The sequence below is a fragment of the Schistocerca gregaria genome, chromosome 7 (assembly GCF_023897955.1).
Source record: "Schistocerca gregaria isolate iqSchGreg1 chromosome 7, iqSchGreg1.2, whole genome shotgun sequence".
NCBI lineage: Eukaryota > Metazoa > Arthropoda > Insecta > Orthoptera > Acrididae > Schistocerca > Schistocerca gregaria.
The window spans coordinates 101,325,034-101,349,991 of record NC_064926.1 but is presented as its reverse complement, the minus strand read 5'-3'; the positions used below and the strand labels follow the sequence as shown (position 1 = coordinate 101,349,991).

The 24,958-nt window shown below is 40.8% G+C and overlaps 1 protein-coding gene across 4 annotated transcripts in view; it reads left to right on the top strand.

The window, feature by feature from the left end:
- The first annotated feature begins 8,569 nt into the window (after positions 1-8,569).
- Positions 8,570-24,958, top strand: part of LOC126282224 (DNA repair protein complementing XP-C cells homolog) — a 289,038-nt gene continuing 272,649 nt past the window's right edge. For all 4 annotated transcript variants that reach the window (XR_007551353.1, XM_049981786.1, XM_049981788.1 and 1 more), the window contains exon 1: positions 8,570-12,651. Coding sequence is in view for 3 of the 4 variants with exons in the window: in XM_049981786.1 (XP_049837743.1) it covers positions 9,043-12,651 (3,609 nt within the window). In the remaining variant the exon portion in view is untranslated. The remainder of the gene's footprint in view (positions 12,652-24,958) is intronic.

Here is a 24,958-nt window from a genome sequence, read left to right as displayed (position 1 = left end):
ATGTGTGTGTGTGTGTGTGTGGGTGGGTGGGTGGGTGGGAGGGTGGGTGGGTGGTTTGTGGCCTGCCTTAGTTAATGTGGAGTTGTCTATGTTTATTAAGTATGTTTCATGAGCTTCTTCATTTGTTGTGAGATTATAGTTAGTTTATGGAGGTAAATTTCTTTGAAATGACGGTTTTCAAATAAATTTTCAGTTAGTTTCATTTCTTGGGAAGCAGGGAATATTCAATTCCATTTTTTTTTGCTTATTTTTGTTAAGTGTATTCTGGAAAAAATTATGTGTGTTATATCGTTGCATTGGGTCAAGAGAGGGGTGTCAGGTGCCGCTATCTTCATTTGAGCTATGTAGGTTACGCAAAATACTCAGTTCCAACTTACTGGTGTGTTCCACTTTTTTGCATTTTTTCATTCAGTTTATTCTAGAGGAATTCGTGTGCATGATAGTTTTATCATCCCCAACCAAACCCCTGGTTCCTGCAGCTATCTCGTTTATTTCATTTCATTAGCTGATAGATAATGGTCGCCATCTTGAAGGATGTAACCAATCCATCAAAGCAGGCATGAAATCAGACCTTGCTCTACTCCAAATGTAATCCATGGAAGTGAGCTTTCTGACTTATCTTCATCAGTTTACAAACTTCGGCAAATGAAAAAATTGGCTTGATGAATCCTGAAGACAGGCTATATTCATGGCTATCAATGAAAACTAAAAGGTTTCTTTTCCATTGTTGTAGTTCCTAATAACATCGAAATCGTGTGTAGATGTCTCATGGAACTGTTAGGACGTCACATTGTTTTTATGTTTCTTTGGTGTTAATCACCTCACTAGGGTTTCTGTAAAGGTAGTTTTATGAGCCTTCTTTTTGTGACACTATATCATTGAGAACAACACAACTGATTTTCTAAGGAATATCAGACAAACATTTATAACACTGATCTCCATGGACTGACGGGGTACTATTCAGTTCACTGTAGGCTTCTCTATTGAGGTCTGCATTCTCATATTATCATTTCCATTCTTAGTCTGAATTATTTTGCATTTGTGGATCCACCTTTCCTTGTGGTTAACGAAACATTTAAGTGCACTGGATATACATCACGACGCTCTTTGCTGTTTTCGAACTTTTTTTATAGTACTTCACACATTCTGTCTTCTAGTGGCTTTGTTCCACTAATACATTTTTTCTGTAACCAGTTCACTCATTTGCTCAACAGCAATACTTCTTCTTTTGAAACTCAGATAATTGAGCCTGTTGAGTTCTTTCTGTTCAGATCATGCCTAATTTCTTTCCATATGTTTCAAGCAAGTTCATATATTTTGTTTTGGTTCATCACTCACACAGCAATATATTGATAGACAGACCTGCAATTAAAGCAAATTATTCCTTTACCTATTTGTTAAAACCTAATCTAGAGAGTCACTTTCAATAAATAAGCCTGTCATAAACATATTTAAACAAACAACTTGTAGTGTGTGAAGGTTTCGTTCCATTTCTTTGTGAAACACTACAAAAGCCTAACAACACCAAGATAAATTCCATCTACAAATACTAATCCATCTGATTCTGCCTATAGTACTTTTTTCAACTTGCAACCATATTGTAGTCCATTTCAAAAATATTAAATATAGTACTGGTACTAATAAAAATCCACTTTATAAATGTAGTACTGGTCAAGTAATTCAGTATGCTCATGTTGTAGAGTTCACACTGCAAACTCACTGCTTCAATGAATTTTTCATAATTTATTATATATTTTAACACAAGAACTAACAAAACAAAACAATTTAAAATGAATAATGAACAACAAACAACTGACAACAGCTCAAAAACCTCAATAAAACGAAATATAGAGATCTGTGCATGCCTATATTTTGGAAGGAAATGAGCTTTGGGGTCACTTGACCAACAACAGATGCATGACATCAACTGTTACAACTTTCTTCCCAAGAAAACTTGATGGTGACATGACTGATGAGATGGGACAGCCAATATGGATGCTGCCATTTGAAATGCAGAGTGGTTCAGATGGCTCTGAGCACCATGAGACTTAACTTCTGAGGTCATCAGTCCCCTAGAACTTAGAACTACTTAATCCTAACTAACCTACAGACATCACACACATCCATGCCCGAGAGAGGATTCGAACCTGCGACTGTAGCGGTCATGCAGTTCCAGCCTGTAGCGCCTAGAACTGCTTGGCCACCCCAACCGGCGTTTGAAATGCATTACAGAATGTTTTGACAAGACAGGATTTGATGTGATGGATAATATGAATTGGCTTTATAGCTTCCTTTGAGAGACTAAATCTAATTGTAATTTTCAAGTCAATATATTCCTAGTAATAATTGTGTCAATGTCTCATTTTCTTGCCACTCTTCAATCTGATGAGTAATTTCCAAAATCTGTTCATTACTGTCTGATTCTAGATAATGAGTTTGTACAGCCAGCCCTAGTTCATATTTCTCAATTAATGCATTTCATTGTGAAGTATTGTGTACTGTAAAACTATGTATAAAACCCACTTTATAAATGTAGTAGAGGGCAAGTAGTTTAGTACGCTCATGTTGTACGGTTCGTACTGCTGCCTCACTGCTTCAATCATTTATTATGAATTTCAACAAAATAAATAACGAAACGAAATAATTTATAACAAATAACGATCAAAAAAGTAGTAATGACAAAAAACATATGGCTGCAACTTGAAGTGAAAAAAGTATGCCGATTAGAATCAGGTTGATTAGTAGATGTAATTTAATTATATTTGGCCAGGCATTTGTAGCATTTTGTAAGGAAATGTTGTTTGTTTAGATACATTTTGTGGCAGGCTTATTTATCGTTAAGTAGCGCTCTGGACGTGTGTGAAATAGTTTAACAGGTATCAGTGGTCAATATTTATGTGGTTTCACTACCTAACCAAGTACAAATAAGGTACTTGAACTATTAAAAACCAAATACAAGACGTAAAGGAAACCTATAAATCTTGAAGGGAAAGGTATTGAGGGAGATACATATATTAAAAAAATGCACTAGATGGCAACGTAGCTTAAACTTAAATAATTTTCGTGGCGTATGATGGCAGTGCATAACACTGTGTTCCTTTTAGTAATTCTGGGTGCAATTTTACATAACAATTTCTAAAATATAAAATGAAGATTGTTCTTCCTCTAGCTCATCATATAGTATGTGAAATTCGCTTTCTGCACCACCTAATGACATTTTCCGGACCCAGACTCTTTTCTGTGTTGTCTTGCACTTCTTATCTTATTTATTTATTTATTTTCGAGTTCTATGGATCGTTAACATGAGTGTATCATTGGGATGTAGAATGCGTCAGATTATTATAATATTAACCAAATGTAAATGTTCATGAGGCTCACAATCAAAATCTTAAGTAAATCGATACACGAAGTTCCAATGTACAGATAATGACATAGATTATAATGATAGTCTACACAAACAAATTATAAGGCTTACATTCTCATTTGTACAAAACACATTGTTAACAATTGATATATAGTTCTACAGAGTCATTTCTTATAGAAATGCTTAAAATTAAACATATTCACCAATTATTACACATTGTCAATAAATTTCAGTAAAGGTTAGAAAGACCTATTCAAAAAATAAAGTTTTAGTTTTTGTTTTAAATTTAGTGTTACCTCCAATGACTGGTTTAACACAAATTGGAAGTTTATTATATACTTTTATGCTTGAATAATGTACTTCTTTCTGTACACTGAGATTTTTTATATTTTTGTGATGATTATTTTTACTTCTTGTATCAGGAACATGCCATTCACTGTTTGTTCTGTATGTTGTCTGATTATAATTCACAAAGCATAATAATGAAAATATGTATTGGCATGGCAAGGTAAGGATCCTGAGTTGTTTGAGTATGTTTCTGCAAGAGCATCTAGAGTGCACTCTACCCAAAATTCTGATGACTCTCTTCTGTGCAATAAAGACTTTATTTGCTCAAGACTGGTTTCCCAGAATAATATTATATGTTTCATAAATGAATGGAAATATCCAAAGTACACAGCTTTTATCGTTTCAAAGTCATAAACAGAGAAAATTGAGCGAATGGCAAATTCTGCTGAATTCAATCTTTTACGTAAGTTGGTTATGTAAACTGACCAGTTTTGAGTATTGTTCATGTGTAATTCCAGGAATCTGGAAGACTAAAGTCTCCATATTTCTCTGTCACCACATATTTTTCAATATTTTGCAATTTTTTGTTTGCTGTTAGTAACTGAATGAATTGAATCTTGTTAACACTGGGAGACAGACCACTGGACGTGAACCAGTCTAGACCTTCTTTGAAAATATTGATCATAGAGTTCTCTAGACCGCACCTTGGTAGTTTCTGCATCATAATGGTTGTCTCAACTGGAAGCTGGCTGCTGTGTGTTTTTTGTGTAACACACCTTGGCAGGTCACTGATCAAGATTAGAAAAAGTATAGAATCAAGCACCGAGCCCTGTGGCACTCCACATTTCACTGTACCCCAGCCAGAGCAGGCTGGTGCCATTGCAATATTAAATACTACCTTCTGCCTTCTGTCATCTAGATATGATTCGAGCCACATCCCTACTTTATCATATAAGCCATAGCGCCCAGCCTTTTGTAAGTATAATTTTGTGCACTGTACAGTCGAATGCTTTAGACAGATCACAAAACATTCCAACTGCTGACATTTTATTATTTATGGTTTCAAGGATATGGTTGATAAATAAAAAAATGGTGTGTTCAATTGAAATACGCTTTTGGAATCCAAACTGATTTTTATTAAGGATTTTATGTTTATTAACATGATCCATGATTCTCTTGAACATATGTTTCTCCAGAATTCTGGAAAGACTGGTTAGCAATGAAGTTGCCCAGCAGTAAGAAACCTCAGCTTTATTACCTTTTTTGAACAGTGGCTTAACAACTGTGTATTTGAGGCTATTGGGGACAGCACTTGATTTATCTACTCATTAAAAAAGTGACTGAGATTTCCAAGAATAAATTTGCAGCAGTGCTTCAGTACTTTCATTAATATATTATTCACTAAAGTGGAATTTTTATTTTTCATTTGACTTATTACCTTAACGATCTCGTCTGTTGTAATATAAGGTATATGCATCTGATTAATTTTGCCTGGCACTGCCTTTTGAAGAAGATTCATAGTTTCAAGTATAGATCCTTTACAACCAGTTTCATCGACTATCAGGGTCAAAAAATAGTTACTGAAAAATTGGCAACTCTTATTACCTGCATTTTCAATGTATCCATTATGACACACTTCGATACTGTCGGTATTTTCCGAAATTTTTCCTGTCTCTTCTTTGACCACATTCCAAATAGTATTTATTTTATTATTTGAGCTGTTAATTTCAGGTTTGATAAACATGTGCCTGGATTTTTAATTACATCTTTTAGGATGCTACAGTATAATTAGTAGTGTTTCCTTTCGTGAGGTTTGTTAATATTTCTGAGTGAAATATAAAGCATTTTCTTTGTTTTACAAGATGTTTTGATTCTCTCAATGAATCATTGTTTACTGTAACCACTCAGGTTGGTACTTCTTGAGGTTCTCTTAAGAAATACAGCTCCAAAAAGGATAACAAATTCATTCACAAATAGATTACATTTATCATTGACACTTCTAGCCTTATATACAGTGTCCAATTCTAACCGCTGAAAATGTCTGCTGAGGGTTTCTAGATTCTCATTGTTGATTAGACTAAACGATTTTTTGATAAACTACTTTTGTTAACATGGCTTACATCATGCATTTTAAAAGCTGCCCATCATGATCTGAAAGACCATTTAAGATTTGTGTTATGCATATGTTATCAATTCTGTTACTGCCTATAAAGATATTGTCAATCAGTCTTGTGCAGTCCATTGTCACTCTTGTTGGAAAGTAAACAACTGCTCTCAGATTAAAAGTGCTCATTATATTCTCAAAATCTGTTCTATCATTGTCACATGGAAGAAAATTTACGTTAATGTCACCAAGCATGATAATTTCTTTGGTTTTTCAAAACAGGCGAGTTAAAAGTGATTATACTTGCTTTACCATTATACTAATCTTTCCTGAGGGAGCTCTGTAAACAGTAACCACATAAATAGGCAGAGTATTAACATGGAGTTCAATGCAATGCGCCTCAAAATGCTGATCAACACAATAATTTCTCATGTCTGTAGACTTGTAGACTATATAATTTTTACCTACATTATAACTCCACCATTATCCAATGAATGCCTTGTCTAATTAGCTGCTGTGTTGTACATATATAGTTGTATCATCTCGATACTTTCATTTAAATGCTGTTCAGTAAAACATAACATATAGGCATTATTTATTGCACCACTGTCATTAATCCAACAGACAACTGATCCAGTTTATTTCTTAGACTCATTATATTCCGGTGAAAAGTATAAAATTTCTCATTTTATAAACTCTTTGTTCTGATTTCACTGTTTTGTTTTAAGTTGTAAATAGAAATTGTAGGAAGTGCACCACAAGTTTTTGTCTAAGTTAGTCCTGGAACTGAAGCCAGGTAACAAAAATCCTATAGAGTTGTATGTGTCCTGGTTCTTGTGCATCTTCTGCTTCCCTCTGTTACTCCTGATGATGGTGGAGATGCATCAGGAGGTGATGGGTCTTGCACTGAAGAAGATCATGGGGGGACTAACACTGTTGAAAAGTCTTGAACCACTGGTGAAAAGTCAACAACAGTTGAAGTTTCTGACACTACTACTGATGAATGCAGCGGTACTGTATCCATAGGTTTGATCACAGTGCTTTGAGATTCCATGATCACTGTTGCTGCACTTGAAGTTTGTAGTGGCGATCCTGCTGATTCTTCCATTATTTGCACTAGTATGGTTGGGTCTTCTAAACTTGCCACTGCTGACAGGAGAATTGTGATGTTGTTCACATTACTTGTTGATGGCACAGTTTTTATTATTTAGGCACCCATGGCTTCTTTACACTTGTTATTTCGTTGCAGGCTATGAGCTTTAAAATGCTCTCATACAGAGTTGCCAACAAGTGTGAAATTGGCATTGGGAAATGATTTACAATTTTTTTTTGTAATTCCCTGATAGTGATTTCAGTATTAACACACGACTTCTTTTTGTTAAATCATGCCTCCATGGGATAGCCACAAGAGAGAAGACAGTATGTGTAGTATTTCAAAGTTTACCTTTCAAAACCTCATTGCTCGCCTACTTTCATCAAGTAAACGTCGTTTGCATCTCCTATCACAATACACTTGCTCCCAGATTGTAAGGAACTTCCACAGCTTTTAAAGACTTTCAGATAAAGGCGCCCCCATTTGACAGTTGCAGTTGTGTCAAGTCTTTGTTGAGCATTACCCAAAATTTCGGTGATTCTTCTACCAGGGCTATCTGCAAAAAAATATATTTTGCAATTTTTCTGCTGTATGTGGTTACATGTATGACTGACTTTTTCTCCCACTTTCGTACGAGATTTTTCACTATTTTCACAATCACCAGTTTTTATTGTAGTTGCTTTTCCTTCATATTTAGTGATCTGATGTTCAAGAATATCAAATGTGTTCTCCCTTTGTATCACCAATTTCTCTGTCCTTCGCACTAAGAAAGCTGAGTTCTTAGGCCTAATATAGCTTTCCTGTTGGCTATTGTCCTGCACATATTCATCAATGTTGAATTGCGGTAATACTGATTTAATATCCTTTACATAATTTTCTGTTACTGAAAATTCTTTTCTGAGTGCTTCTAACACATATTCTTCCAAACCAGCATTAAGTTGCGTGTTCACAATTTTTTGACAGTTATAGTCTGTTATACCACATTCACACGGGAAATTTATCGTATTGAAATTCGCCAAACAAATCAGGTGAGCCCAGAAATGTATCACTATGCAATTTCGGTCATCTTTTATCATCGTTTTTTCACGCACGTTAATTACATTCGGATGTTTAACAGAGTTTTTTCTACTATGTTTACACATTATGCTATCTTCCTCCTCTAACATGCAAGCTATCCCTACAAGATGCAAACCATTTAAGTCCAATAAATGTAATTTTCGTACAAATGTGAACTCCAGCTTTCATGTCTATAAGCTACTACGTTGTGTATGTGCAGTTTGCGAGTAAAAAAGTTGAATAGCATGTTAAGAAGACTTCAAATAAGGTGAAAACAGAAAAAAAACGGGTCAACCGTGGAAGTTGAGATCACATAACTTGAATTGACATGAAATGCCGTGGCGTGACAAACAGTATGAATGCACCTTGACGTGACAGTTCCGTGACGCGGCGGTGCCCTTACTGCCAGTGTGATCTGGCCTTAATACATTATCATTTTTCGCAATAATACAAGTATAACAATGTATTTGTAAACACATTACTAAAATGTATTTCATCAGAACTTTCACTTGATTTTAAAATGATTGAAGTTAAATCACATTAAACTTCCTGCAAATAAAGGAAATTCCAGTACCTGTACTAATCTGTGCGAGCGAATATCTGTCGATTTAACGATATATCGATTTAAATTGTCCTTGGTTAATGAAACGTCTTTCGTATAGCGAATGTTGTGAAATGGCGGGAATTGTAGACGAACGTAGCGAAGTGTACAAATGTGCGTTTATGTCAGTTTGATATATTTGCGTTACAGTTTTTGGACTGGTGTGGTTGAAATATCTACCGTAAACTCAGGTGGAATACGGGGAAGATTGTGTCGTCGGATGTTATTAAATTGAGTTATGTAAGATTGGTAGACAGTTCTTTGTTGTGTGCTGAAATCGGAGTATGCGATTAAATAGTGAAGATAATATTAATAGGTACATGTCAACTATTGCCTCTTCAACTACCGTCTGACTATATATTCAGGTTGCTCACTGTTAGGTGTTAACATCGACGAATTTAGAAAAAAGCAAAGTGGTGTCTTTCAATTTACTCTTGTCCATTACATTACACTTTGTACGTTTTATTGTAGTTGAGTCGTAGAAGAAATCAAGATACTGCGTTGTATCGAGGATCCATACGATAGTGGTTTCAAATATGAGGATGGGGAATTCTGGTAAAAGATCGTCGCTGCGTGCAGCCTCTCCTCAAAGCGACGAATCGCCGGAGAAGATGAGAAGAATGTCATTAAGGCTGAAAGATACAGCAAGAAAAACAAAATCTGTTAAAAATGACAGATCTTCTTTTCATGCTGTCATTTCTGATAATGATGAAGCGCCGGAGAAGATAGGAAGAAAAACAAGATCTATTAGAAGTGACAGATCTTTGTTGCGTGTGGTCTCTTCGGATAATGAATCGCCGGAGAAGATGAGAAGAGTGTCACCAAGACAAAAAGGTACAGGAGAAAAGACAAAGTCAATTAAAAAAGACGTATCAGTCTCTATGGATAGTGACAAATCGACAGAGAAGATAAGAAGAATGTCATCAAGACAAGAAGGTATAGGAAGAAAAACAAGATCTATTATAAGTGACAGATCTGTGTTGTGTGTGGTCTCTTCGGATAATAATGAGTTACCAGAGAAGATGAGAAGCGTGTCACCAAGACAAAAAGGTACAGTAGAAAAGACAAAGTCAATTAAAAAAGACAGATCTTCGTTGTGTTCAGTCTCTTCAGATAGTGACGAATCGGCAGAGAAGATGAGAAGAATGTCACCAAAACAGGAAGGTATAGGAAGAAAAACAAGATCTATTAGAAGTGACATATCTTCATTGCATGTGGCCCCCTCGGATAATAACGAGTCGCCGGAGAAGATGAGAAGAGTGTCACCAAGACAAAAAGGAACAGGAGAAAAGGCAAAGCCAATTAAAAAAGGCAGATTTTCATTACTTTCAATCGCTTTGGATAGTGATGAATCGCCAGAGAAAACAAGAGGAATGTTATCAAGACAGGAAGGTATAGGAAGAAAAACAAGATCTATTAGAAGTGACAGATCTTTGTTGCGTGTGGTCTCTTCGGATAATGAATCGCCGGAGAAGATGAGAAGAGTGTCACCAAGACAAAAAGGTACAGGAGAAAAGACAAAGTCAATTAAAAAAGACGTATCAGTCTCTTTGGATAGTGACAAATCAACAGAGAAGATAAGAAGAATGTCATCAAGACAAGAAGGTACAGGAAGAAAAACAAGATCTATTAGAAGTGACAGATCTGTATTGTGTGTGGTCTCTTCAGATAATAATGAGTTACCAGAGAAGATGAGAAGCGTGTCACCAAGACAAAAAGGTACAGGAGAAAAGACAAAGTCAATTAAAAAAGACGTATCAGTCTCTTTGGATAGTGACAAATCGACAGAGAAGATAAGAAGAATGTCATCAAGACAAGAAGGTACAGGAAGAAAAACAAGATCTATTAGAAGTGACAGATTTGTGTTGTGTGTGGTCTCTTCGGATAATAACAAATCACCAGAGAAGATGAGAAGAGTGTCACCAAGACGAGGTACAGGAGGAAAAACAAAATCAATTAAAAATGACAGATCTTCATTGCATGTTGTCACTTCTGATAGTGAGGAATCACTGGAGAAGATAAGAGCATCATCAAGGCAGATATATAGAGGAAAGACAGCAATTAAAAATGACAGTATAAGTTCTTCAGACAAAGGTTACGGTGGTAGTTCGTGTGGAGATGATGCTGATTGCCAAGGAAGAGAAGAAAAGACTGCCTTAGATTGTGGAGTTCTGTGGGCTAAAAAACGCAAGAGTGAAGGTGTGCCTGATGAATCATCAGAAAGTAGTTCTGATGACTTTCTTGTACCAACGCAGTCAATTGACTTAAACTCTGATTTCTTCAAGATTGAGAAAAAAGAGGTAGTTTCGGACCTTTGTGTGGTAGAAAATAGTATTCTTGCTAACATAAACAGGTTAAGTGAATCTGACGACTCAGATGATTTGCAACATTCTACAGCTGATGAAATGGAAAGAGTGACAAGCAAGCAAGGACTGCAGGAAGGCAATGATGTGCTCAAGGATGAACATTATTCTGCTGGACCACTGAGCATAAGGGTGAAAGATGTTACTGGCGTTAAATCACCTTCAGTTGGAAGACGAAAGAAGACATTTAATGCAAAACTGCAAAAGGCTTCTGATAAGTGCAGTAAACCAGAGAAAAGTCAGCAAGAAAAGGCACTGGTGAAATCCAGCCATATTAGAGTTCAAAATGACAAAATATGGGAAACAGGCAAGAAGCGGCTTCATAAAATCAAAGTGGAAACCTCTACCCCTGATGTAAGTAAATTGGATGTTTCACAACTGTTGGCTTTGGGAGAAGGTCTGGACCCTAAACCTAAACCTGTCAGGAAAACAAAAAAAAGGAATATTTCGAAGAATATTGTGGAAAGTGAAGAAGAAGGAAGTAGTGATTGGGAAGAAGTAGATACCAATACTTTCAAAGGGCAGGAGATCAAACACACAATCCCTAAAGAAGGTATTGCTGTTACTGTGCAGATTCCCAACATGCATCAGAAAAAGAAGAAGAAAGCCGTTGATGTGGCAGGATATGTAAGGCGTCAAATAAATAGAGTACGGAGGGATATACAAATTCTTATGCATAAGGCACATTTGTTATGTTGGGTTGCTCATGGAAATTATGTGAATAAAATTTTGAATTCAGAAATGCTTATGGCATTGTCACTGTCCTTGGTACCTTCAAAGTACTGTTATACTGACAGACAAATAGATCTTGCTGATTTGAAACGAATTGTTCAATGGTTTTCAAAAACTGTGGCAGTACAAGAGAATGTTGATGATAAACAACACCTCTTCATTTCATTGCTGGCACAATTTCAAAAGAAGGCCGCAAAATCAAGAAAAGACATGGTACTGATGTTTGTGTGTGTGTTGCGCTCTTTAGGAATCAACACAAGACTTGTAATATCCCTGCAGCCCCTGCCATTAAAGCCACCACGCTCAGAAATAAGTAACTTAACTTCAAAAAAAACAACTTCGAAAGGCAAAAAAATAAAGGGAGAGTTGAAAAAGAAAGCACAATCTGGGAGAAAAAAGGATGCACCAAATACTTCAAAAGGTCTCATGGGAGAAGAAAGAGACAGTGTGACTGAAGAAGAAGCTATGTTGTTTATTCAAGAAGCAGCTGCAAAGAAAGTGGCGCAGTCAGGGAAGTCAAATCAGAAAACAAGCAGTGAAAATCCTGTAGGCATTAGAAAAAGTGATTCGAGCCGTTCTTTGAGAATGAGGAGATCTGTTATAAAGTATGCAGATGATGGTGACACCACAGACAGTGATGAAGAAAAAATTCAGCGTGAACAAGAAAGCATCATGGAAACAAAAATTGTTAATACAAATTCTACAAGTTCCAAGAAAATCATTAGTATCAATGCTGAAAAGATAATTGCAAAAGATACAAAGGGGAATAAAGCAAGCACCTCTTGTACAATAGCACATTCTTTCAGTAGTGAAAGTGATTCTACTGCTGAGATTAAAGTTCAGAAAAACCAAAAAGGAAAAACTGACCGTAGGGTATTATCTTCTGATCCAGAATCTGATGAAGCTCCTACAGCAGACACAAAGAAGAAGAAGAAGAAGAAGAAGAAAGACCAATGTGATGTGTGGTTAGAGGTGTTTTTGGAATCTGAAGAGAAATGGATCTGCGTGGATGTCTATCACCAACAGATTCACTGTGTGCAAGAACTTGCTGTAAGTAACTCATTTTTCCTGTAAGCAATTGCAGCCTGTATGAAAATTTTGTTTTTGCCGTCATAAATAAAATTTGCGAACACAGCAACTTCTTATGATGAGAAAAAAAGAGATATAGGCTAAGTATATTAGAAAGCTGCAAAATGGAAGTCTTATTTCCAGCTATAGGCTGTGGTTGGACCAGTTTCATTTCCTGTCAAGGTACTCAACCAAGAACTCAGCAGAGTCCACATGCTGTATATGGTTGTCAATTACACTTATTTCATATCCTCATGTTCTTTCATTGTCACATGAAACTGTACATAATAAGTTTTATCGACATGCAAAGAGTTAAACCATATGGAAATATTATTAAAAGCATTACTAGCAGAGGTTTCCAGGTTTTTTCATGCTATTTGATCTATTCAGAGAGGGGTATCTTCAGCAAAACTTGCTTACTGAGGTGGTATAGTGTGAGAAGTAGTTCCAACCTATCGGCTATGATCTGTGATGTAAGGCTGTTGTGGTGTGTGACGTCATGACGGTGCGGAGTTTGGTTTGCGAGTGTGGTGGGTTTGTAGATGTCGTTTTGTTGCTGTTTGTGGTGCCCTCTTGTGGTGTGTCTAGGGGTTTCGTCATGTGTGGCGTATTGGGTTCAGGTTGGTGTTACTGCTTGTTCTGGGTGTGTGTGGAGAGGAATTGTTTTCAGTGAGTTAACAATTTAGTGTTTGTTGTGTGAAAGTTATTGTAGTGCTGTTCGCTGTAGGCTGTGTGTTAATTTGAGTAAATTAATTTTTTGCTGCTGTTGTTACGTACAGATATGACTGACAAAATTAACGGTGTGTGTTTGGATGCTGAGATGGGGTCGAGTCTGATGGAGCTGATTAAGTTTCTGCAGCTGTTTGGCTTGTGGACGGAGGTCGCGGCATGTGCTGTTTGTGGTCATTACATGAAATTGGCAAAAGTTCTGGCGCCTCAGGGAAGGGACGGTTATATGTAACAGTGTCTGATGGATGACCTATGACGCTCCATTCGCCATGGTTCCTGGTTCGAGATGTCTAGGTTGGGCATGCGTGAGATTGTGTTGTTGACGTACTACTTTTGTTATAAGTCCTCTGAAAGTTGTTGTGCGCTTGAGACTGGTGCGAGTGAGAGGAGTGTGCTTGACTGGTTTTTGTTTTGTCTTGAAGTGTGTTCAGAGTTTATTAAGTACAGGGCTAAGTTGAGTGGGCCTGGGGTTGTGGTGGAGGTGGACGAGTTGCAGTTTGGGAAAAGGAAGTATGGGAGGGGTAAGTCTGTGGTTGGTGTCTGGGTGTGGGAGGGCTGTTGTATCGTGGGGTGGATGTTTGGAATGTGTTTTTAGGGTTTTGGAGGGGCAGACTAAGAGGGAATTAGTGGGGTTAATTGAGGAGTTTATAGAACCGGGTCCCACTGTAGTTTCTGATGCTTCTTATAGGGGGTGGGGTAAGAGAGAGTTCAATCATAAAGTAGTGAACCATAGTTTAGAGTTTAAAAATTGAGACGAGGGCTTGTACGAATACCATAGAGGGGTTGTGGGGGGCCGTTAAGTCAGTTCTTGGGAGAGGGAAGAGGTGCTCTTCTATCATTGAGTCTCATTTAGACGAGTACTGTTGGCAGAAGAGCGTCCCTGAGGGCTTTTTTTGTCCCAGTATGATGTACAGGCTGAAGGTGGTTTGTCTGGGTGGGTATATATAGAAAAAGTGCATTTGTTGTGGCTGGTGGGGTGGTTCAGAGTTGTGTGGTATTGGTGATTATTTTTTGTGTTGGTTTGTAGGTATGTATTTGAAGGGAAGCCTTAGATTCCAATATGTGGTTGTATCTGTGGGTGTTTTGGTATTGGAAGCCACTGTTGACCTATGTGAATGGAAGTGTTCGATTCCAAAGTGTGGTTCTGGGTGTTGTGGTATCGGGATATGTTGTTGAACTATATAGTTGAAGGAAAGTGTTCGATTCCAATGTGTGGTCATGGCTGTGGGTGTTCTGGTATCTGGAGCTGCTGTTTAGCTATGTAGGTCAAGGGAAGTGTTAGATTCCAATTTTGTTTTTGTAGGTGTTGGTTTGGTGGTATCAAAAGTTGCTGTGGTTGTGTAATTTTTAGGGGTTTATAAGGTGGTATTGGGAATCGCGGTTGAGCTATGTAGGTAAAGAGAAGTGTCTGATTCCAGAGGATACAGTGTTTAGTGGAATTTGGGGAGTTTTGTGTTGTCAGTTTTTTTCGTCATTTTGTGTGGTTTGGTATGGTGGTGTGTGTCTAAATTTGTTTATGTTTAGTGTGTCCCCACCCGAAACCTCCCCAATTTCCCACACTTGTTCCATTAGTTTGACTAGTTTTTTTGTGGAAGTTGTGTGTGTTGGTTTTTTTATGTATTTTTGTGTTTGTCGTCATGTTTACATAATGATGTCATAGGTGACATATTGGAGTTGTAGTGGATGGTCAGTTCCGCCATATTTGTGTTATCATGGGTCAAAGCTGAGGGGTGGAATTGGATGCTTCCGTATTTCCAGAATAGTAAGGGCCTCAGCAGTGGTGCTCATGGAACTCCAGTCTTGAATGTGGCCTTTTGGATGAGGTTGGAATTCCATTACAGTAAGTAATTGTTACCCTTTGTGTCCTATCTGTAAGATAACATTTAATTCATGTCTCAGTTATTCCACAGAACTGTGTATTATTTACCAGTATTTCATGGTTGATGCAGTCGAAGCCTTGGATGGATCACACAGTATTCCGATTGGTGCCAGTTTGCTGTTAAGAGGCTGCAGAATTTGATCAGTGAAGGAGAAAATAGCATTATCAATTGATAAGTCTTGCAGAAACCAAACCGACATTGAGAGAGGTGATCAACAATTCTCCTGAAGACCAGTTTCTCTAGGACCTTGAAGGAACTTGTTAGCTAGGATATGGGTGGTAATTTTATACGACAGTTTTTTCATCTTTTTTCAAAAGTGGTTTCACATTGGCATATTTCAGTCTAAGTGGGAAAGTACATTGAATTAGCTGTTCATTAAAAATGTGACTGTGCCTAAGTACCTTGTAGAAATATTATCAATCCTAGAAGAAACTTCCTGCCAGATTAAAACTGTGTGCCAGACCGAGACTCAAACTCGGGACCCTTGCCTTTCGCAGACAAGTGCTACCCAAGCATGAATCACGGCCCATCCTCATAGCTTTAATTCTGCCAGTACCTCGTCTCATGGAACCCCAGACGAATTTTTTGCTTTCATATCTTTGATTGTCTTCTTGATCTTACTACCCTAATTGTGATGGAAATTACATGCATCTGACCAACACAGGCACTCCCAGCTTTATACAGAGGTGCTGATGCATCACTCACCGACACTTTACAGCCAATTTTTTCGGCAGCCGTAAAAAAAAAAAAAAAAAAAAGTCGTCTAGTGAAGATACTAGCAATTTCCTCTGTGTTTTTTTTACTATGTTTCCATGATGACTTGTTTCTATACCAGACAAGTATTCTCCTTATTGCCATCCCTCCTTTTTATAACTTGCTAAATGGTTTTTGGTTTTTTGCTTTGTTATTTGAGTTTTCAGTTTCAGATGAGATGTAGCCTACATAGTTTGAGTTTTGTGGATCCTTTTAAAATATTACAGTATAATCTATATTTCTTTTCACTGGATCATCAAAAAACCTCAGGGAGTCATATATGTTGCTTTTTGGTATAGAGGATATTCTGATTCATTTAGTAATCCAGGGTTTTGTATTAGCGCGTTTCTTGATTGTTTCTTAAGATGATTTTTTCCCCCAATTATATAAATTCATTAGATAACCAGTTAGATTTGTCACTAACATTCCTTTACATATATACAGGGCTCAAATCCATCTGCTGCAGGGAAAGGCTGAAGATTTCTAACCTGTCATTGAGTGACCTGTAAGATTTAAAGGAATGCATAGTTTTATGACATAGTCATTGTTATTTACTGTAAGCAGTTACTGTTGTCATGTGAGTCCACTGACAATTTGCCTTACAGTGATGCAGCTGCTTCTGCCTCTGCAGAAGAAAGTACTGTCAGTTAAGCTCTAACAGGTACTTGTTATTCTAGTGAGAAAGCTAATTACTGCACTCAGATTAAATGGTTCTTAAAGAAGCTTTAGCTGTCTCGTGTTTTTGTTCAACAAATGTGGTTCAGAAGCTGTTCTGTGCGGTTCAGGCAAATACAAGTTTGCAGTGCAGGAGCCTTATGCACTCCCAATAGTATAACTGACCTCTCATTAGAAGTAATTTCTGTTCCACATGCTTCAAAGTGGAAATCTACACAGTAAGTACTTACTCAAGGAGTTTAATTTTACATCAGTTTCAACATAAATTACAGTTTCCAATTTCTCCATAACAGGTCTACAGTGACTTACTGCCACTGATCCATCAATTTCACTTCAGTTCCACTGGTAATGTGGGGTTCTGTGAAACTTAAAACTTATATGTTGCTTATAGATTTAGCATCATTAATGTCAAGATGCAGTAGCCCCATTTTGCTTTGGACCCCCCTGATATTTTGGTGAAACACACACACAGTTTATTGTTATTGGTATTCGTGGTTAGTTGTAGTAGTTTGACGGTTTAGTGTCACGCAATATATTTGAAATGTTTTAGCACTGCTAGTAGGAACCCTGCTGCTGGAGCCATTCAACAGAGTAGTACTTCTCAGATTGTCTTGACAGCCTTATCACTTAGCCTGAAAAAGTCTTGGAAACAGATTTGCTGTTTGTTTGAGATTGATGATAATGATTTTATGTTCATTATACTGACATTTTTAAAAAGTCTAGCAACTGATTCAATTCTCTCTTTTGCTGCACTTATTTCTTGATTCACACATGACGTGTCTGTCCTTTCACCTCCTATTGTTACATTTCTTGTTTTTTCTAATGCTTTGTCTGGTAGCTTCTCAGTGTAAAAATGAAAAAGCATTGGTAACAACACTCCTGTACATCACCTCTTCCAGTACCTGGCACACCTGTTTCCTCATTGAGAGTTCTTTTGTCTTGTGTAGAATAAGCCTCCCCCTGTGGGTTCAGGGGTAAGAATAGGCCCACGGTATTCCTGCCTGTCGTAAGAGGTGACTAAAAGGAGTCTCAAACGTTTTGGCCTTATGTGATGGTCCCCTCTTGGGTTTGACCTCCATCTTTCTAAATTCTTCCGAAGAGCGTGCCAATTGGGGAAGGGCGCCTTACATGGTGCACTGTATCTGTCATGCATTGAGACCTTTAGCCAGCTTTCTCGTCGTTGCAATGCTGTCCCGCTCGTTTTCCATCTCTTAGGCGAGGATACGTCCTTGGGTGCAATTACCAAGCTGCACTGTGCAGTGTTGCTTTTTGCTGTGACGACGACCTTGGACATTTTTGCACCTAACATCCAGCACGATAGCCAGTCCGTTGTGGTGGGGCTGCCATGTAGCCTGTTGGTTGTAGCCCCCTGACAACACAGGGATCACTATACTGATGCCTGCGCCATTTACTCCCCATGTATGCCAAGGAGTAGATGCCCATCTCCCTGGGGCATCAGGACTCCCGGCAATGGCCATCCTGCCAGGTGGTCTTTGCTGTGGCTGGGTGGTGCCCATGGGGAGGGCCCTTGGTCGGAGTAGGTGGCTTCAGGGTAGATGACATGCAATGAAGCATGGCACATCATCTCTTGCTGGTGGCCAGCCACCAGCAGTCTTTAAGCATTCGAGGGCTCATTTTAAAGCTAACGTTTATGACCCCAAATTGTTCCCATCCCTGGCCACACCATGGGAGGAATGAAAGGCAATGAATGACAGTGACATGTATTCGCCCAGGTATCTCATCTGTACTAGAGCTGATGGGGAATCCTTTGTATCTGTGAAGCCTCAGTACTTTTTAGAGCATTTAGAGGACAAGTTTGGGGAGGTGGAGAGCTTGTCCAAAATGCCCTCTGGGTCAGTTTTGATTAAAACGGCATCCTTCGCCATCCCGCAGGTTACTTGCTTGTGACACGTTGGGAGATGTTAACATTACCATCACTCCACATAAGAGTTTAAATATGGTCCAGGGTATTATTTTCCGTAGGGACCTATTTTTGCAGTCTGATGACGAGGTGCGCGCCAACTTAGAGCGTAGACGTATTCATTTCGTCTGGCGCGTTCGTTGGGGTCCGAAGGACAATCAAGTTGCTACCGGTGCCTTCATCTTGGCCTTTGAGGGTGATACATTACCAGTCAAGGTCAAAGTAATGGTCTACCGTTGTGATGTCAAGCCCTATATCCCTACCCCGATGCGGTGCTTTAAGTGCTGGAAGTTCGGCCAAATGTCTTCCCGCTGTACTTCCAGCCTCACATGTCGAGATTGTGGACGCCCATCTCATCCTGATACTCCATGTGCTCCGCCTCCCATCTGTGTCAACTGTGGAGAGCCTCATTCACCTTGCCAGACTGCAGCATCTTAGAGAAAGAATGCAAAATCATGGCATATAAGACCCTGGACCGAACTGACGTACACTGAGGCTAAGCGGAAATTTGAGCAGCTACATCCTGTGCGCATGATGTCATCTTATGCCTCCACTGTCACTCCTGCTCCAGCTCCATCAGCTGCATCACATACAGTCAGCTGTCAGAGTCAGAGGACCTCACCTGCCCCCTTGCCGATGGGGGCCACTTCTCTCAGGAGCAGCACCCCCTCAACCACCGGGGACACCAGTCCCCACTTCTAAGCCGGAGAAGCGTAAGTCTTCTTCGGCTTCTTTCGCTTGGAAGGGATCCCTTGGGTCACTTCCTTCCCAGGTTCCTACCAGCGGCACAGCAGACGCCAACCAGTGGCTGAAGAAGCCACAGGTCGCTAGTCGTCGAGCTTCGCGATCGTCTTCCGTCCCGGATACCGGGTGCGGACGCCACAGGTTGTTACTGTGTACAGTCTTTACCTTCCACCAGATGGTGATGTCTCACAGCATGTCCTGGCTGCGCTGATAGCGCAACTGCCGCTGCTTTTCCTGTTACTCCGCGACTTCAATGCCCATAACCCTCTGTGGAGTGGGTCAGTGGCAACAGGTCGAGGCGCCACTGTTGAGAACGTATTGACACAGCTAGACCTTTCGATTTTAAATGATGGTGCCTCCACACATCTCAGTGTGGCACACGGCACGTACTCCGCCATTGACCTTTCGATCTGCAGTCCTAGTCTCTTACCTTCTGTCCAATGGAGTGTGCATGACGACCTGTGTGGTTGTGACCACTTTCCGATCTTTCTGTCACTGCCACAGCGTCACTCTTCTGGGTGCCCTTGCAGGTGGACTATGAAAAGGCTGACTGGGACTTGTTCTCCTCCATTGCCACTATTGAGCCTCTTTCTAATGACGGCTTTGATGCAGTGGTTCTCTCGGTCACCACTGACATCGTTACTGCCGCAGAATTTGCCATTCCCCATTCTTCTGGGTCCCCTCGGTGGAGGGCTGTGCCTTGGTGGTCGCATGAGATCGCTGAAGCGATTAAAGATCGCCGGCGGGCACTCCAGCATCACAAGCGACATCCCTCCATAGAACACCGCATCCCCTTCAAACGGCAGCATGCGTGGGCCCGCTGCCTTATCCGCCAACGCAAGCAGGAGTGCTGGGAGCGGTATGTGTCCACCATTGGCCTCCATGTCACTCCATTGCAGGTCTGGGCCAAGATTCGGCACCTCTGTCTATCAGACCCCTGTCAGCGTCCCTGCGCTCTCACTGAATGGAGCAGTTTGTACTGACTCCGACGTAATTGCCAACCGCTTGGCAGAGCATTTTGCTCTGAGTTCCACTTCTGCAAATTACCCACTGGCTCTTCTGCTCCATTAAAGAGCGGATGGAACGTCAGAGCCTTTCATTTCGCACCCACCTTCCTGAATCCTACAATGTTCCATTCAGTGAGTGGGAATTTCACAGTGCCTTAGCAGCTTGCCCTGATACAGCTCCTGGGCCAGATAGCATCCACTGCCAGATGCTGAAACACCTTTCAGTGGACTGCCAGCGATAGCTCCTTGACCTGGGTCGAGGGTCAGTTTCCGTCGCAGTGGCGGAAAGCATTGTTATCCCCGTTATGAAACCTGGCAAGAACCCTTTGGAGGTGGACAGGTACCGCCCATTAGCCTCATCAACGTACTTTGCAAGTTGGTTGAACAGATGGTGAGCCGGCGATTGAGTTGGGTACTCGATTCACGGGACCTCCTGGCTCCGTCTGAGGGTGGGTTCCGTAAAGGCCGCTCTGCCGCTGACAATTTGGTGAGCCTGGAGTGAGCCATCCGTACGTCCTTTGCCCGCCATCAGCACCGGGTTGCTGTCTTTTTCGACATGCAGAAGGCGTACGATACTACATGGCGCCATCACATCCTCTCTGCACTTCATGATTGGGGTCTTCGGGGCCCGCTGCCGATTTTGATACTCAATTTTCCGGCGCATCATACCTCCCGCGTGCAAGTGGTGGCCTCTCAAAGTTCCTCCTGACTTCAGGAGAACGGGGTGCCAGAGGAATCTGTTTTAAGAGTCTGCCTGTTTTTAATAGCAATTAACAGGCTCGCTGCGGTGCTAGGAACATCTGTCTCAGCGTCCTTGTATTCTGATGACTTCTGCCTTTACTAGAGCTCTAATGGCATTGCAGCTGCAGGGCGCTATCCGCAAGGTGTAGTCTTGGGCAGTAGCACGTGGCTTTCAGTTTTCGGCAGCCAAGACCTGCATTATGCATTTCTGCCGGTGATGCACTGTTCTTCCGGAGCTGTGGCTTTACCTTGATGGCGAACTTCTTGCTGTGGTGGAGTCCCATAGGTTTTTGGGTGTGGTTTTTTATGCCTGGTTGACTTGGCTGCCCCATATTCGGCAGCTTAAACAGATGTGTTGGCAGCATCTTAAAGCTCTGCGATGCTTGAGCCACACCAGGTGGGGCGCCGACCAATCTACCCTCTTACGGCTCTACCAGGTGTGAATCCAGTCTCATCTGTATTATGGGAGCCTGGCTTATTGTTCAGCATCCCCTTCTGCGTTGCGGGTGCTGGACCCAGTCCTTCACAGCAGGATACACCTTGCCACTGGTGCTTTCCGGACCAGACCTGTGGACAGCATACTTGTGGAGGCGGGCGTCCCACCACTGCGGTTATGGCACAAACGTTTGCTGGCTGCTTATGCTACGCATGTTTGTGGCTTGCCTGGGCATCCTAACTATCGTCTACTATTCCCACAGTCGCACGTCCGTCTCCCAGAACGTCGGCCCCGGTCGGGTTGTACGATCGCGGTCTGCATTTGAGAGCTTATCTCCGGGCTTGGGGTTTTACCTCTTCCGCCTCCTTTCCAGGCACCTCTGCATACACCCCTGTGGTGTGTGCCTCGCCCTTGCCTTCGGCTGGAATTGGCACAGGGCCCGAAGGATTCAGTCCCTCCAGAGGCCTTCCGCTGCCGCTTTCTTTCCATTCTCGAAACGTATCAGGGCTCTGGCATTGTTTACACTGATGGCTCGATGGTTGCTGGTCGTGTCGGTTATGCTCTGACTCTAGGGCACCACTATGAACAACATTTATTGCCAGCTGGCTGCAGTGTTTTCACTGCTGAGCTGGTCGCCATCTTTCGTGCCCTCGAGTACATCCGCTCCTGCTCAAGTGAGTCCTTCGTTATCTGTAGTGACTCCCTGAGCAGTTTACAAGTTATCGACCAGTGTTTTCCTTGCTCCCATCTGGTGATGGCTGTGCAAGAGTCCCTCCATGCTCTTGCCCGTTGCTGCTGCTCTGTGGTCTTTGTGTGGACCCCTGGTCATGTCGGCATCCTGGGCAATGAACATGTTGACCAGCTGGCCAAACAGGCCACCAGTGCCCCGACCCTGGATATTGGCCTCCCGGAGACTGATTTGCGAGCAGTCTTATGCTGCAAAGTTTTCGCACTATGGGATGCTGAATGGCGCGATCTGCCTACGCCCAATAAACTCCTTGCTATCAAGCAGAAGACGACTGCGTGGTGGTCATCCATGCGAGCCACTCACAGAGACTCAGTTGTCCTTTGTCGGATCCGCATTGGCCACACACGGCTGACGCATAGTTATTTACTGTGACGTGAGGACCTGCCTCTTTGTCGTTGTGGGGCGACGTTGATGGTGGTCCACATTTTGTTGGCCTGTCCACTTTTAGCTGTGGTCAGACAGACATTTGCGCTGCCTGATATGCTCCCTGCCCTTTTAGAAGATGATGCTGCCATGATAGGCTTAGTTTTGCGTTTTATTCGAGCAGGGGGCTTTTATCATTTGCTCTAAGTGTCTATTTCATTTTGTCTGGTCTTTGTCTAAGTTTCTCTTGTCCAGTGTCGTCTGTCATCTTTTCCATTTTTCGCTTTTACTGTGAGTTGGTGTTTTCAAGTCTTGGAACAAGGGCCCGATGACCGTAGCAGTCTGGTCCCTTTAAACCCCCAAACCAACCAAGAGTAAGAGCCTACCAACACATTTTAACGATTCCAATGGGATACTCCAATCCACTCTGTCAAATGCCTTTTGTCACTCAACATGACATATGTAGGCTCCACGTTTCTGTTAGCTTCTAGTATTCTCTGTCTTATCATTCTCAAACATCAGATAGCATCTCGAGTTCCAGTTTCCTTTCTTGAATCACAGATGATCCTCCACTCTCTCCCCACCCCTCTCCCCTAATGTTCTCAACAAAAGGCAAAGGACACACATGACCAGTTTGTGTTACATAAGAAATCAACAGTTCTTTAACTATTGCATTCTTTGAAATTCTATTTCCTGGTAATGGGACTAGAATTTTTGTAACTAGATGATCATGCCAAATGTGCTCATCATATATGCTACTAATGAGGTTTGTTAGCCTGGATATAGCTCCATTTCTCCAAGACTTTGTCATAGACACAGTTGATATTATAATGTCAATCAAAGTAATGATAATTAAATGAACACTCTAGCTGCAAGCAGGTGTTGATATACTTCATTGGGGACATGTTGAAAAATATGTGCCCCGATCGGGACTCGAACCCGGGATCTCCTGCTCACATGACAGACGCTCTATCCATCTGAGCCACCGAGGGTACAGAGAATAGTACACCTGCAGGGACTTACCCCTTGCACGCTCCCCATAAGGCCCACATTCCCAACATGTCCACACCACAGCATTCGTAGTGCGCCTAATAGATGTTTGCCCATCATACTCATTACTCATGGCAGATTAATCTACCAAATCCCGTACGAGTTCGGGCAAAGCGTGTGTGTTCGCACAAGATGATCAGTGGCCAGGAAGCAATATTTTAACTAAATATGAATGTAGTATCTAGAGTCCTGCATGCCCGAGTGAGCGAGCACAAAATACAAGATGCAATGAGCACACCCTATCTGGATAGGCTGCCCGCACTAGTTCTTGTGACAGAGCATAGAAGACGTGTCCGAATACGTAGCACGTAACTTCAAACACATTACACGTGTCATTATCCGGGTGAGACTGCAGCCATTAAGGGCTTCTCATTTGTGGTGTGTCTCTCTCTGTGATCAAGCAGCGCGAGGAAGCCAGTGCAGTAAGACGTAAGATTGAAACCAATGATTACACATTGAAGAAATGCTAAGGTCTAAAGAGCCAAGTATGGAGTACATTTCTGTTGGTTGTAGACGAAAACAGTGCGTCTACTGATTATGTTAAACTGTTCCACATTATTGTGCTTCCAGTCGGGAACCACTCATTTAAAGAAACACAGTTGCAAGTGGCCTCACAATGATACAGCTCCTTCAATGATACGGGCAGTAATAGAAAATATTATTATTATTATTATTATTAATTATTATTATTAATCTAGTATTACAGCAAAGTGTGTTGCAATGTGTGCTAAAGATATGAGACCTTTTAATGCTGTTTCTGGTGAAGGTTTCAGAGAACTAGGCCAAGAATTAATAAATCGTAAGAGCGCATTTTGAAGAAGTTAACATGACAGATGTCATGCTACATCCCTCTACTATAAGCAGACATGTCAAAGAACAAGGTGATGCAATACGAAACAGTATAATGCCTTACGTTATTGCAGAAGTTGTTAATAAAACATGTGCTGTGACAGTTGATATGTGGACTGATTCGCATAATCAGGTGCACTATTTGACGCTTACAACACATTACATTAATACAGATTGATCTCTTGTGAACAATGTTTTATTTACAATAAAATTCCCGGATGTTAAGAAGACGGGAGTAAGTATTATGAAAGAAATTGAAGAGAGGATGACTGATTGGGACATTTCGCCGGACATGTTGCACAGTTTTGTTTTGTCTCCGACCAGGGTGTCAATGTAATAAAGGCTTTGGAAACTCACGAAATGATTCCTAGTGCTGCTTATTGTATAAACACA